General features: G+C 37.4%; 1 protein-coding gene across 2 annotated transcripts in view; it reads right to left on the reverse strand.

Moving 5' to 3' along the window:
• The window catches only part of GTF2F2 (general transcription factor IIF subunit 2), a 96,168-nt gene that overhangs the window by 74,512 nt on the left and 8,331 nt on the right, over positions 1-13,325 (reverse strand). Inside the window, exons 2-5 of one of the 2 annotated variants that reach the window (XM_005501806.3) lie at positions 12,876-12,949; positions 12,397-12,415; positions 10,857-11,001; positions 2,462-2,500 (exon numbers count right to left, since the gene is read on the reverse strand). In XM_005501806.3, coding sequence (XP_005501863.1) covers positions 2,462-2,500; positions 10,857-11,001; positions 12,397-12,415; positions 12,876-12,949 — 277 coding nt within the window. The remainder of the gene's footprint in view (positions 1-2,461; positions 2,501-10,856; positions 11,002-12,396; positions 12,416-12,875; positions 12,950-13,325) is intronic. The other variant, XM_005501807.4, reaches the window with a different exon arrangement.

Raw genomic sequence — 13,325 nt, forward strand, 5'->3', positions numbered from 1 at the left:
CAAAGCATCATTCAAGATATTATGAACGCTAAAAGTTTACATAGGCTCAAAAACCAACAGGGATACTTCATAAAAGGAAAATCCCCAAGGGCCTGTTAAATAAAACACCATCACCCCTGGCTTTGGATCTCTCTGAGCTGTGAGTCATTAAAGGCTGGAAGAAATATTTTGGGGAGGTATCACTACGCTTCTGTGTTGTTCTTACACTCTTCTCAAGGCGTCTGCAATTGGCCATCATGGAGGACAGAACACCAGACATGAAAGATACCATCTTTGCCTCAAAAGTACTTGTTGTAGGCCAAGATAAAGTAGATTAACAGCAAAATGGAGCACTCAACAACCTGAATTACTTGAAAGGTACTTTGGAAAAGGTTATCCATGTTCAATGATTATTTTGAGAGAAAAAGTGAACAAGTGAATAAGCAAATAAGCACAACTGATGACTGAGAGTTCTCCTTTAAATGCCCCAGTATAACCAACTACCATCACTCAGAAACTGAATCCACAACCAGCTTGTTTCCATTAATGGGTTTAGCACTTCATCTTGTCAGCGTATTTAAACAGCCCCCAGCATCCAGTAACTCATTCTTCTGACCTAAGCAAAAATACAAACAACTGAACATGACCATCTTACACAATATTCACAGAATAAGGAGGAGACACCAGGAGTGAACAACAGGCAATCCAATCATTCAAATGCAAACTAAAACTGAATTAAAAACCTAAAAGCCAAGCAAAACCAAGTGTGCACCTGTACAACCAAGGAGCATCAGAGAAATCTAATGTAATACCAAAATTCTGATTCATTTCAGCAGTTAAACTGTCAATATCTGTCAATATCTGCTTTACATGCAACATCCCAGAGCAGTGAGTCTCAGTTTTCAAGTGGTATAAAATACCAGTCTCTAAAAAGTAGCCCTTCATAACCTTAAAGCCACACCACAATTAACATATAATCAAAGTGAACAGGTTTTAACAAGTAATTGAGAAAAACTGCAAGTTATAAGACACCTTGGATTCAGTACAAGTCTACAGACATTTCTAACACAAGCCATAAATCTTTAGACATGCTTAAGCCACTATAATAAAAAGCATCTTAATATTAAAGAGCTTCCTCCTACAACAAAACAAAACCCAAACCCTGCGCCTAGCCAGACACAAAGTACATACTTTTGACAACATTTATTTGAATTGTGTTTCAGTATCAAAAGTCAAATATTAGAAAAAAAAAAAAAGACATCTGCATGTTAAAGTGTCTGAAAAACTGCATTCAATAAGACATTTTAAAAACCTGTTAGCATTAGGCTTACATTTAGGAACTGAGTTTAAGACAAGCGTGAGACTCTTTGTAGTCCATCTCTGCTATTACCACTTGTGAGCTCCAGCCCAGTCCCAGCTCTATTTAATCCGCGTGCATCACAGGTAATCCTTCTACTAACAGGCCTGAGATTTGTCTATATATTTTGTATTAGCTGTGCCTAGTTTCACAGGCTCTTGCTAACATCGGCACTTATTTGCACTAGTATGTTAATTATATTTTTGAAAAATCTCTTTAATAAAAGCAGAAATGGGATCTTTATTAAACGCTACCTGCACTTGCAAACCCCTATGTTAGAACAAGACTTTCTGGAACTGTTTCCTTCAGCGGCTGTAAAGGGAAGTCTACACAGACCAGCTCAGACCTGAAATAAAATCTATAGATTCCTAAGGCTACCTGATATCCTATCTGATAGAAGCATGCTGCCCATTTCACAAAAACAATAACAAACAAACACAAAACCAACAACAACTAATTGAAGGGAAATACTTTTATTTACTACTCTGAACCAGGTAAAATCCCAATATTTACTATAGCAATTGCAGTTTGAGAAGCTCCCTTAGAATTTTTAACTGTACTTACGACATCATTGGACTGACTAGTATGTAACTGGGAGGTAATATCAGTGCACTAACAATTTTTTACTCTTTCCAAAGAATTTATAAATCTTCCACAAGAAAGATTTTTTTCACCAGAAAACCAGAATAAAGTACAATACTAGAGCACTATTTTTCTGACTGGTTAGCCTATGCAATTAAAATCAAATAAGGCAGGACTGGGAAATTTGCTACAAACTTTCCAGTCAAGAGGAAAGAATTCAAACTAAAAGAAATTGACAATGAACCTAAAAAAGAGTTGAGAAATGAATTTTTTTAAAAATCCAAAGGAACATTTAAATGAACACTTCATTTCCAAACCTCTCCCTCATCATTTCCCCCTTTCATTTAAGTAAAAAATAGCAATAATTTAAGCTTCTGGTTACAGCAATCGGTTTATTAAGTCATTTTTCAATTTTATGAAATTCTACCCTAGAGATATAAAAAGAATACTTTTTTAAAAAAAATGTACTGATTTATCGAAAAATAAAACTGAAAAGGTACAGTCATAAGTACCAAGTGTTTCAAAGAAAGCGTCCACACTCACCACTGCTGCTGCTTTCGGATTTTTCGTCTGGTTGGCTTTCTGGAAAAATAAAATGAACAAAAAAGGAAACGTAATGTTTCTGTGTTGAGTATTTGAAATTACATCTAAAAAGCGGGCTGCAAAATAAAGAATTATAAGTAATTATAAAAATCACAAACACTGCGTTTTACTAACATTTATAAATTCACTTTCTGGAGAATAATTTGCCAGAGGGAGCAACAACAACAAAAAAATCTCCCTTAGTGTGCAAAGTCCCAATTTACATGAGAGAACTCCATTAGTCCTCTGACTGAGCTCTGCTGGAATGAAGTTTACACAATAGTTTATACATTTAGACAAAATCAATAGTAGGACTAAACTTGAATAGCATCCATGGTATCTCAGTGGTCACTCTAGACAAATGAATATTGGTTTTGTATATTTAAAAAAAACAGAAGGTTCTGCAGAAGAGTGCTTTTAATTTGCATTAGTTAAATTTTTGGACATGATCAACCTCTCCTCCACCCCTTCTGCAGATCACACAAGGATTCATTTCTTCAGTCTTCTCTCTTTCTGGTCATTAGCCTTCAAAGGGTAGTGTAGCCCACCTTGCTAGGTACAAAAACCAGGTGTAATCAGAAACATCTCCTGCTCCAGAGAATCAAAGTAAGTATGAAGGAAAAGAGTAGATACAAATGTTGCAAAGTGACTTGTCAAAAAAATCATCACTTCAGTGATTGGTAGAGTCAGACTCAGAAACAGCTTTCTGCATTAAATTCCAACCCAGCATTTCAAGAGACGGCAGCCGGTGCATGTATTTTGGTAAATTGAGTTCTAACACTTACCAAGTCCTACGAAATTAAACCCCTACATACATTTGTCAACCTGAAATTTCACTGCTCCTCCTATACTTCTCCTTATTATACATCTTATAAGGTAGAGAATAAAAAGAACATTTTCACTATGGTAAAATATACTTGCCCTTAGCTTTCACCTCAGCAATGTCACAGCTATCATTACTGACTACTTATTTACAGGCCACAGTGAATTACTGATTTAACTCAGAGAGTAATTTTTTAGTTCAGTTAGTTTGATCATTTCTGCCATTTACAGGCTGGCTATTAACAGAACTGAAAACATGAAATATTTTACAAAACCTTTTCCTTGCCACTGATTCTTGCTGGCTTTCATGGCTGATGGCCCTGTTTATTCACTGAGATGCCTGACAGCCTGAGGACTAATGCAAATGGAAAACAGGTATCTCACAGATCCTTCTTTCCTTACAGGTGCCATCGTTAGTCTTAGCAGCTGAAGGCCTGTGCTTTCTCACTGAGAAATCATTATACGGCCTCTTCTTACCCATAAGCATTCACAAAGCAAGTTAAAATCCCTGCTAACTTTCAAATACACAGGCAGGATAGCCTGTTTGCAGAAAAATACGTATTTTCTCATTGACTTTTTAATGTGTATATCTAACACATTTACAACATCATGTTATTACCCAACCAATAGCCCAACTCAGTCGTAACTTTATTAAGGAAATATTGAGTACACAGACAAGAAGCAAAGAGGACGTAACAAAGAACGTGCAAACATACTAAGATATCAACCCCTGTGACAGTTGAGCAGCTGGATTTAAACTATTACTTCTTAACTCTGTTTCAATGAAGACTAGCTACCCAGCCAAAATGACTGTGTAAGACACCACACTTCAAAATTCTTGCATCTCTGATTAAAAAAAAATTGCTCCTCTGATTCAAATAACAATACATGTCTATCATGGATTGTTATCATGTCTACAGGAGTGTTTTTGCTTGTGTGTAGCAACAGGATCTGCCCTCAACAGCAGAGACAAAAAACGAGACAAAATTCAAGCCTCGCTAAAGAGTGTGTGTTTTGTTGTTTCGTTTTGTTTTTCCTCATCATTAGACATTTCCTTCCAAACAGGTCACAAGTCTCTGCTTGAAAAAATCTTCTCTGCTTGAAAAAATCTTCTCATGAAGAAGGTAAAGGAAATCATAATATATCTACTCAATATATTTTATCAATGCAGATTACAGCTGCTCAGCCTCCTCCACAACACGCAAGATTCACGAATAAATGTCAACAGGTTGGGGCTGTTTGGTTGGTTATTGTTTTATTGTTGTTGTTTTGGGTTTTTTTGGGGGGGGGCATTACACATACATCAGTGAGACCGATAAAACAAAGAAAAGTCAAGTCACGGAAGTGGGCAGGAAGCCAATTCTACTCCAAATATGTGGAGCCCATTCTATGTATTTTGTGCATTTTATCCTCAATTATTTAAATTTGTACAGGAATTAACAGTCTATAGTTTTAACAACAAAAACAAAAAGAAAATTAGGAGCTTACCCCTGCCAGCCAGCTGAACCCACTTTACAGGAATTTGTTAATCCTCACAACACTCATATGAAGTAAATAAATATAATTTCCATTTTTTAGAGATGGAGAAGAGATATGATGTAAAGAGTCACAGTTGTTGTCTAAAGGAACCGTATGTCACAACAATACATATGAGATCTTAACCCATCAAGACGCTGCCTGTAATTAGACTAGCTTGAGTCACACATTCTGCTTTTATGATCATGGGTTGCATCTTCTTTATGATTCTCACAAATATTTGGAAATTTGCATAAATGCAGAGATCTGAGAGGCTGTTGCTGCTTCTGTTTCTTTTGATCATGAGGCTGCTGATAGGTTTTCCTCTCGCGCCAGCAGCAGTCCTTAAAAGACTGAAGAACATAAAGGAACGACAAAGCATTAAGTAAGACTCCAAAGCATTTTGGAGACTGGAATGTGTGATTAAATGACAGTCTGAACAAAGACAATTGGAAAATACTGTTGAAGCAGACAGGTGTGCGTCAAAACTCCTCAGCAGGCTGAGCTGAGATGGCAGAATGATGAGGGAAGGCGATTATTTCCTAAATAAGAGCTTGATGAAAAATTTGAGAAGTCAAACATCCATCTAGTAAGATTAGAAGGAGTACCACAAGGCACCAAGATTCTGAGCACTGTGTATTTTACTGGAAATAATTAAATATAACGATAGGAGCAACTGCTTTAATGGAAGAAAGAAACATCTTTCCAGGATTTTTAGTAGTGTTTCCTCCCTTCACATTTCTTTAAATGGCTGGATATATCTGATGTTTCAAAATACAAATATACAGAGTACAAACCTCTGAATCTCCATTTTCACCAGAATACAATCATGCATTGTAAGTTATATAGTAGGCGTGATTCATGTACAAACTCAGAAAAGGTTCTTTCACACATGAAAAGCTGTATAAAGCGGGAAAAACACTAACCCAAAACAAGGGGAGAATATTCAAGGGGTGTGGGAGTAAAGAAGCTGTTTTAAGGTATATAGGCTGTGTTATTGAAAAAGAATACAAAAAAAAAAACCACAAACAGATCTGAAAGAAGACTTAAAACTGGAGATGAATGCGATGTCAAGAGCCAGCAATCTTCTGTGAAGCATGAAATGGTGAAACAATCCATGCATGAATGCTGCTCAGAAACAAAGGTCTGGTAGTCATTCTGTCAATGGAATTCTCTAAACACTTTTTACTGTCAGTAAGATGGAGCAAGCATGACGGAATTTAAAGTCACTAAAATAAGCATGAGGGCAATCCCACTTATAAAGGGGGAGTTGTGAAGAGATATTCCAAATTTCAATAAAATTAGTCATCTCACCCAACTTTACAGAAATATCTTACACTTTATTTGTGCCTACAGTGTACAATCTTCCTCTCCATCCATCAGTCCTTCACACTTAGGGATGCAATTGCCTGCCAAATTCTGTGTTTCCCAAGTAACATTAGTAAAACCTTTCAGTAAGAACTAGCTCGGTAATAAACTTTTAATATTATCTATAACATAGGTGCTTTTTTCATTTCTATTTAGAGCCAGCAATCCTAAACTACCTGCTGGCAGAAAAATTAAGCAACAGGCAATCAAATCAGTAAGGAAATTAATTTATAATAACAATCAGAAAAGTTTGCTGTTATATGTTTAACAAAAGCATGTTCCTATTACTTTAACAAAGAAGCAAACTGTCAAATAATAACACTTCCTTATGCCAGGGTGTCTACCAGTAGGAAGCTCAGAAAAAACAATTTTAATGAAACACACCTTATATCAAACCCATGCCTTGCCCCTAGACAGTTCTTAGCTACACACATGTAAGAAAAATTCACTTTGTTCAATACAACACATTGAAATATATGCAAAATGCTTTCATTTCCTCCTGCCCAAAAAATTACAGCTATGATAGCTGATGACAAAGATAAAATAAAGTGACTGGAAGCACAAATAGCATTGTTGCATAGCAACTGTTGATGTACATATGGTGATGTTTATGGAACAGAATGTAGTTCACATTTAACGCAGAAATAATACTGAAACCAGCTTAGACAGCAAGACCTAGACAGCAAGGGACAAGTGTGCTTTGGATCCCCCTGCAGTCATCACAGAAGCCATGATTCCCGCCAGCTTTGCTAAACCAATGTTCAGGAACACCAGCGCAGGTCTCAGTGATCTGCCCAGCAATGAAGATGACACAATGTCGCACATGTGCAAACAGCCTTGCAAAGGAAGGAAGGAGATACCTTGCAACTACTACTTTCGAAGTGCGCTGTAGTACTCTGTTATTCATTAGAGCTATTTCAAAACACAGAATCACAGAACGTTAGGGATTGGAAGGGACCTCAAAAGATCATCCAGTCCAATCCCCCTGCTGGAGCAGGAACACCCAGATGAGGTTACACAGGAATGTGTCCAGGTGGGATTTGAATGTCTCCAGAGAAAGAGACTCCACAACCCCCTTGGGCAGCCTGTTTCAGTGCTCTGGCACCCTCACTGTGAAGAAGTTTCTTCTCAAATTTAAGTGGAACCTCTTGTGCTCCAGTTTGAACCCATTACCCCTTGTCTTATCATTGGTTGTCACCAAGAAGAGCCTGGCTCCATCCTCATGACACTCACCCTTTACATATTTATAAACATTAATGAGGTCACCCCTCAGTCTCCTCCAAAATAAAGAGCCCCAGCTCCCTCAGCCTTTTGAAGAAACAGGAGGAACCCCAGAGTTAGTCTACAAAGAAACTGCACCATGTGTAAAAGCCAGCACAGACTACATTTTCAATAGGATCCACTTTATCCAGCTTTATATTAGCTCAGATCTAATCCAGACACTGCAGAAGATTAGCAATTTGCAGTTCATTAGGATTTAGACATAACAAATGGCACCTCAGAAGACCAAGAAACTGCAAGTTATTAGACTGTGGACATCACCACGGTACCTTAGAAGAACCTACTACTGCCCATTAACCAACATGGAACCCCAGAGACGCAAAGGTCTACAATGTAAGAAAGTAAAAGATTTCTTCCAACTGCACCATGAATTAGAAGTTCAGTTAAAACACATGGAAAATCGATTCAGAAGTCTAGAAATTACATCATGCAGAAAATATTTAATTAACTCATCAAATCTTTTGCTTGCTCTAAGTGACCTGATGAGTCAACGTGAAGTGCTGAATTATCAGGAATATGTAAACTCCCTGCAGCATCTTCCAAGATTACAGAATATTTCAGAGGAAGCTTTGTCATCTCTCATTCATTTTCTGAAAGACCATCAAAAAGATGGTCACTACAACATAAGGATCCCAGGTTTAGAGGACAGCACACAGAATAGATCTCAGGGCTTTCCGTGTGCTCCAAAAGAGTGGAAACAACAACAACAACAAAAACAAAACCAACCAACCAACCAAAAACTCCACCCTTTACAAAAGAAACAGAACTAGTTTATGCCATTTGCTCCATTTTAGGTAAGTTCAGCCCTCAAGAAGGGTATTGACTGAGAGCAACAGTGCATGAAGCACATTATATCCATATTTCATTTGCATAATTCCTCCAGAAGCAACATTAGCAATGCCATCTGCAGTTCCACACCAGCTTAATCTTTGGCCCACGGTTCAAACTGGCCTACTGATTCTGTTGCATGGTGAACTTCACAAAAGAAAAAGGAACAAGATTACCAGTGCTTTTCACAAAAATAAGCTAATCATAATTTTAAGACAAATACTGGTCAATCAACGTGAGAATGAATGAATTTCATTTTCCTATGACTGTGTCTTACTGCAGACTGACTGATATGGAAAGATGTGTTAAGTTTTTATGGAGTCTTTTTCCATGGTTGATACAGTGTTTTTTTCCATGTGGACGTTCTGGCATTGTATAGGGTAGCAGCCGTTCTTTCAGTTGGGATATCCATAGAGTTTCGTTACGCTCTTCAGACACCTGTTTTCACAGTAGCCATAATTCACTACGAAATTTACTGAAATTGGCTATGGAGCTCAAAACATATTGGCAATGCACATTTGAACACAAGAGTGCGGCTGCAGGAACATGGTGTCTGTAAGAGATCTGACTAGAATTTGGAGTATTTGTGTAAAATTCATCTTTACAACCAAAGAAAGTCATGCAAGAAAAGCACATTAAAGTTTATTTTTGATTGTATTGCCAACACCAGCTTTAACACAACAGCAACACATTTTAGCCATTTTGCGTTTAAGCAAGTTTCACGGAAACTCACTGATTGCATGTTATGCTTGCTTATCTCAAGCAAAAACAATTTTGACAGGGTCTATGCTTACTCAGTGCTTCATTCCAAACATTTCTCATTTTGGTAACCACCCTTTGCTCCCGATGAATATAATAACTTCTACTCAAGAGATCCATGGTCCTTGAATAACATTTTCTAATTGCTAAGAAATGTAAAAATTTTAATTGATTAAATAAAAATTGGATGGCTTCTAAGTACCTAAAGGTTTCAAGACACTGGTATTACAGATGGTAAAACAGAAATAAATGGGCATCTTTTAGCTACCACACTCTAATGACTTTCACTCTAACTGATGACAAATATTCCACATTCAAGCTAAGCATCTGCACTCACTGCAGCTTACGTTACAAGGTTTTCAAAGCAATATTCTCTACCAAAAGTCATTTTGGGAAGAAAAATCCCATGAGATTTGTAGCAATCATGCAAAAGTCATTAAATGTATACTCTACCACATCTTCACACCTGAACACTCTCTTTCATCAAGTATTCTGAGGTTGGGGCACAGAGGAATGAAAAAGGATGAGGAACTACTAGAATGCTTGCAACATTCTTGAAAACTTCCTATCTCTTTCCACATTTGTAGTCTGCGAATTATAAAACCCATTATTTTTAAAGTGTTGCAATTCACACACATGAAAATACCTTTTTTTTTTTTTTTTTAACGTGAAAAACCAGTAACACATTAGTTTCAAAGAGAGGGATTAGAAAAGTGCCCAAGTTGTACTATAAGAGTGTATTTCTAAACACAACTGACACAGTCCAGCTACTTGTACCTTAATACCTCAGTGCTCAGCCATTACATCTTTAAAAGAGATGGTCAACTTACTAAGTATTCTAACTCTTAGATATTCTAACTCTGTCCTGTGAGCTACAATTCTCCCTCCCTCATTTATTTGATAAAGCATGCTGTAGTTTTCTTGCCCCACAAGAGGCAGAGATATCAAAAAATATTACTATGATTTGTCTTCTGGGGACACCAAAACCTAAGTGCCTGAAACTAAGATACCTTCTGCAGACAATAAGACATGCTCTGAAGACACTTTCCTTCTCTCTCTAACACCCAGGACATGAGGATATCATTACAGCAGAAAATCTTACAGGACACAGGAGTTACATGCAGGGTAGTCTGCTGAACTTATTGTCTAACATGCAATTTCAGACATATGATCTTGAATATCCTAATCAACCATACAGCTACTGAGCTGAAATTAAGACAGGCCAAACTGCTAAAATTCAGTGAGAAAAACTATAATCTTAGTGCTGCACGCTTTGGTATTATGACTTTACTAAGCTTTAATGCACTTAAACCATATACACGCTTCAAGAAAACGTGGTGATTAGTTGTGTTTCTTGCTAAAATGGGTCTGTTCAACTGGACAGAAGAAGAATCATCATTCTTATAAAACCACATTCACAGCAGAGACCAATTCAAGGAGAAAAAAAAATTAATTGATCCAAAAACTACATGGGAACACAAAACCATTTTTCTAGTAAAAACCCTACAGGTTTCACCATGTACTGCACTCCATGTGCTCTGTTCTCTTCAGCAGACCCACAGCTGAAACGTACAGGATAACCCCATGTGGAGAACTTAAACTAGCTGTTGAATCACGTGAAAAAAAGAGACAGACACAAAAAAAAGTACAACAGGGTTATGTATGCAAATAACAACAAAACAGAGCAAAAATCCGACATCTGAATCTTCTGGCCTTTACAGCATTCAGTTTATTGAAAACACATATACTGGAATTATAACAAATAACTTTAATTCTGACTTACCTACTGAACTTTCTGTGAACACTGTTAAGGTCTGTCCTCCCACACTTTGCAAAATAAATGGGTGTTCCCTTGGTGCACTGACTGAAGTGGGTTTTCCTCCAATATCGCTGATGTTTGCAAGCTCTTCATTCAAAGTAAATGACACCTAGCAGTCACAGTTACCACAGTGTTACTAAACAGACTCAATTACACAGTTTTACGAGTTATGGGGAAACAAAAAAGAGAAAACACAAGTAGTATAACACATTTCCATTTCAAAGACATAAAGAGTGGGATAAGAGCCTTACTGTATTGATCTCTTGTTGAAATACAGAATTCAAAGCTTTTATGTACTTAGTAAAATATACTTATCTTTAAAAAAAATGTAAATCACTTCCTCCTGAAGTCAGAGAACAATTTGATTTTACTAAAATGTAATGCATGACAGATTTTCAGACGTTGTTCAGTATGAGTGCTTTTAAAATGCTTCACACAGCTGCTGGAGTTCCAGAAAGAAGTGCTAACGTACCATCGCAAGTGTTATTAGCCCAGGGACTCCTGAATTGTATGCAGCCCAGGAGAGGTTAAAATACGGCTCCTTTGCTATGTTTGCATTGTATGCCAAATACAGAAGCTGAGGAGGTACTGGAGGGACTGGGTAACCAGAATCCCTACAATCAAGACACAGCAAGAAACGTGAAGAGGGACATTTCAAACCAGCACTGTGTGCTCTACCTGTACATCCTGCCATGCAGGGTCCCTGGGAAGCCACCCTTTCTCATGGGGTTCCTCACCACTTGGCTCCACACAGACTGCAAAATAAGTTTTGTGCTTCTAGTCAGTATCAAGATTTTGGTGTGGGGCCTACAAAATTAGGGAGGTTCATTCATATTCCAGCCTAGAAGAGTTCAATCAAACATTCAAACCTCCAGTATAACTTTCTCCACTTATCCTAAAAGGAGTTTAGCCAGGTTATCAAATGGCAAATACAACATGCTTCCCTGGCATTTTTCTGTCCACAGTTTCTTCCAATTCAGTGACAGATACCTACATGGTACATGAAGTAATTTTAACTAATCCAACTTGCCTTATCTCCTATAAAAGATAGAGGAAGTTAGTGTCATTCACTGAGGCTGCTAATAAAAGCAGTTACCTTTGCACGAAAACCTTCAAACTGTTCTATATTTAGTAGGACCAAATTCTAGCTACAAAACTGAATACTTCTTAAATTGTAACCTTCCAACTTCATTTGCTTATCATCCTCCTTAGTTCTCAAACAGCCTTTTGCACTAACTCATCTGAAAATGTTTAGAGAGAAGGTCCCTACTACGCTGCTTACAGATGGGTAAATAAACTTAGGGAACAAAGAGACTTGACAGAAGTCTTACAGTAAATTGATGGGCAGAGCTACAGACAGAATTCTCTCTTCCTGATTCTGTGGTACAATGCTTCATTACAGGTGTAAAAAAAACAGGTGACATTAGAAACCAGCACATTCTAAACAATATTCAGAATTCAAAATATAACACATTCACAGCTTCCGTATTTAGTAATTACTTACTTCTGTTCTTCCTTGATTTCTGCAAAAGAAAATATTTAATATTTTAGTTTCCATAATCTAATTCCACAAGTTTAGCTTCCCTGAAAAAAAGCAAATTCAAATTCTAGGTTTGTTACTCATCTTTACTCCCAAGATTCTCAAATTTTTTTGTTAGACTGATGCCCAAGAAAAAATGGAAAAAGTCAGCAGGTGAGAACAGAAGTAGCAAAATAGCACGCATAAGTTAAAGAACATACGCCAATTAGATGTGCATATTTCATGGATTTAAGAAAACAAACTTAATGTAATGGGATACAGCCACTCCTCAGTATGTCTATTCATAATCACTACACAAACAAGTACCATTCAGGTACCGAAGAAATATGCACAGCATTTGCAAGAAACAGGATTATGTATTATAAGAGGTGTGATATAATCAACTTTACTGCAGGTAATTTCTTCCAAGAATTGCAACCAATAAAGGTATAGTAAAGGCTTACTTGGTAATCCTTAGCTTTCCCACTTCACCTCTTCCTGAAGCTTTATTCCACTGCTGTGACAAGTATTTGGGGACCTAAGAAGACAGGTTTCAAGAAAAGCAGATTTTAAAATTCTGTATAAATCATGTATGTGTAAATACTTCAAATGTTTTCACCCCCTGCAATGGGCAGGGACATCTTCAACCCAGTCACATTGCTCAGAGCCCCATTCAACCTGGCCTTGAATGTTTCCAGGGATGGGGCAGCTACCACCTCTCTGGGAACCCTGGGCCAGTGTTTAACTACCCTCAGTGTAACAAATTTCCTCCTTGTATCCAGCCTGAATCTCCCCTTTTAGTTTAAAACTCTTACTCCTTGTCCTGTCACAACAGGCCCTGCTAAAAAGTCTGTCCCCATCTTTCTTACAGGCCCTTTTTAAGTACTGAAAGGCTGCAATAAGGTCTCCCTGGA

The sequence above is a fragment of the Columba livia genome, chromosome 1 (genome assembly GCF_036013475.1).
Source record: "Columba livia isolate bColLiv1 breed racing homer chromosome 1, bColLiv1.pat.W.v2, whole genome shotgun sequence".
Classification (NCBI taxonomy): domain Eukaryota; kingdom Metazoa; phylum Chordata; class Aves; order Columbiformes; family Columbidae; genus Columba; species Columba livia.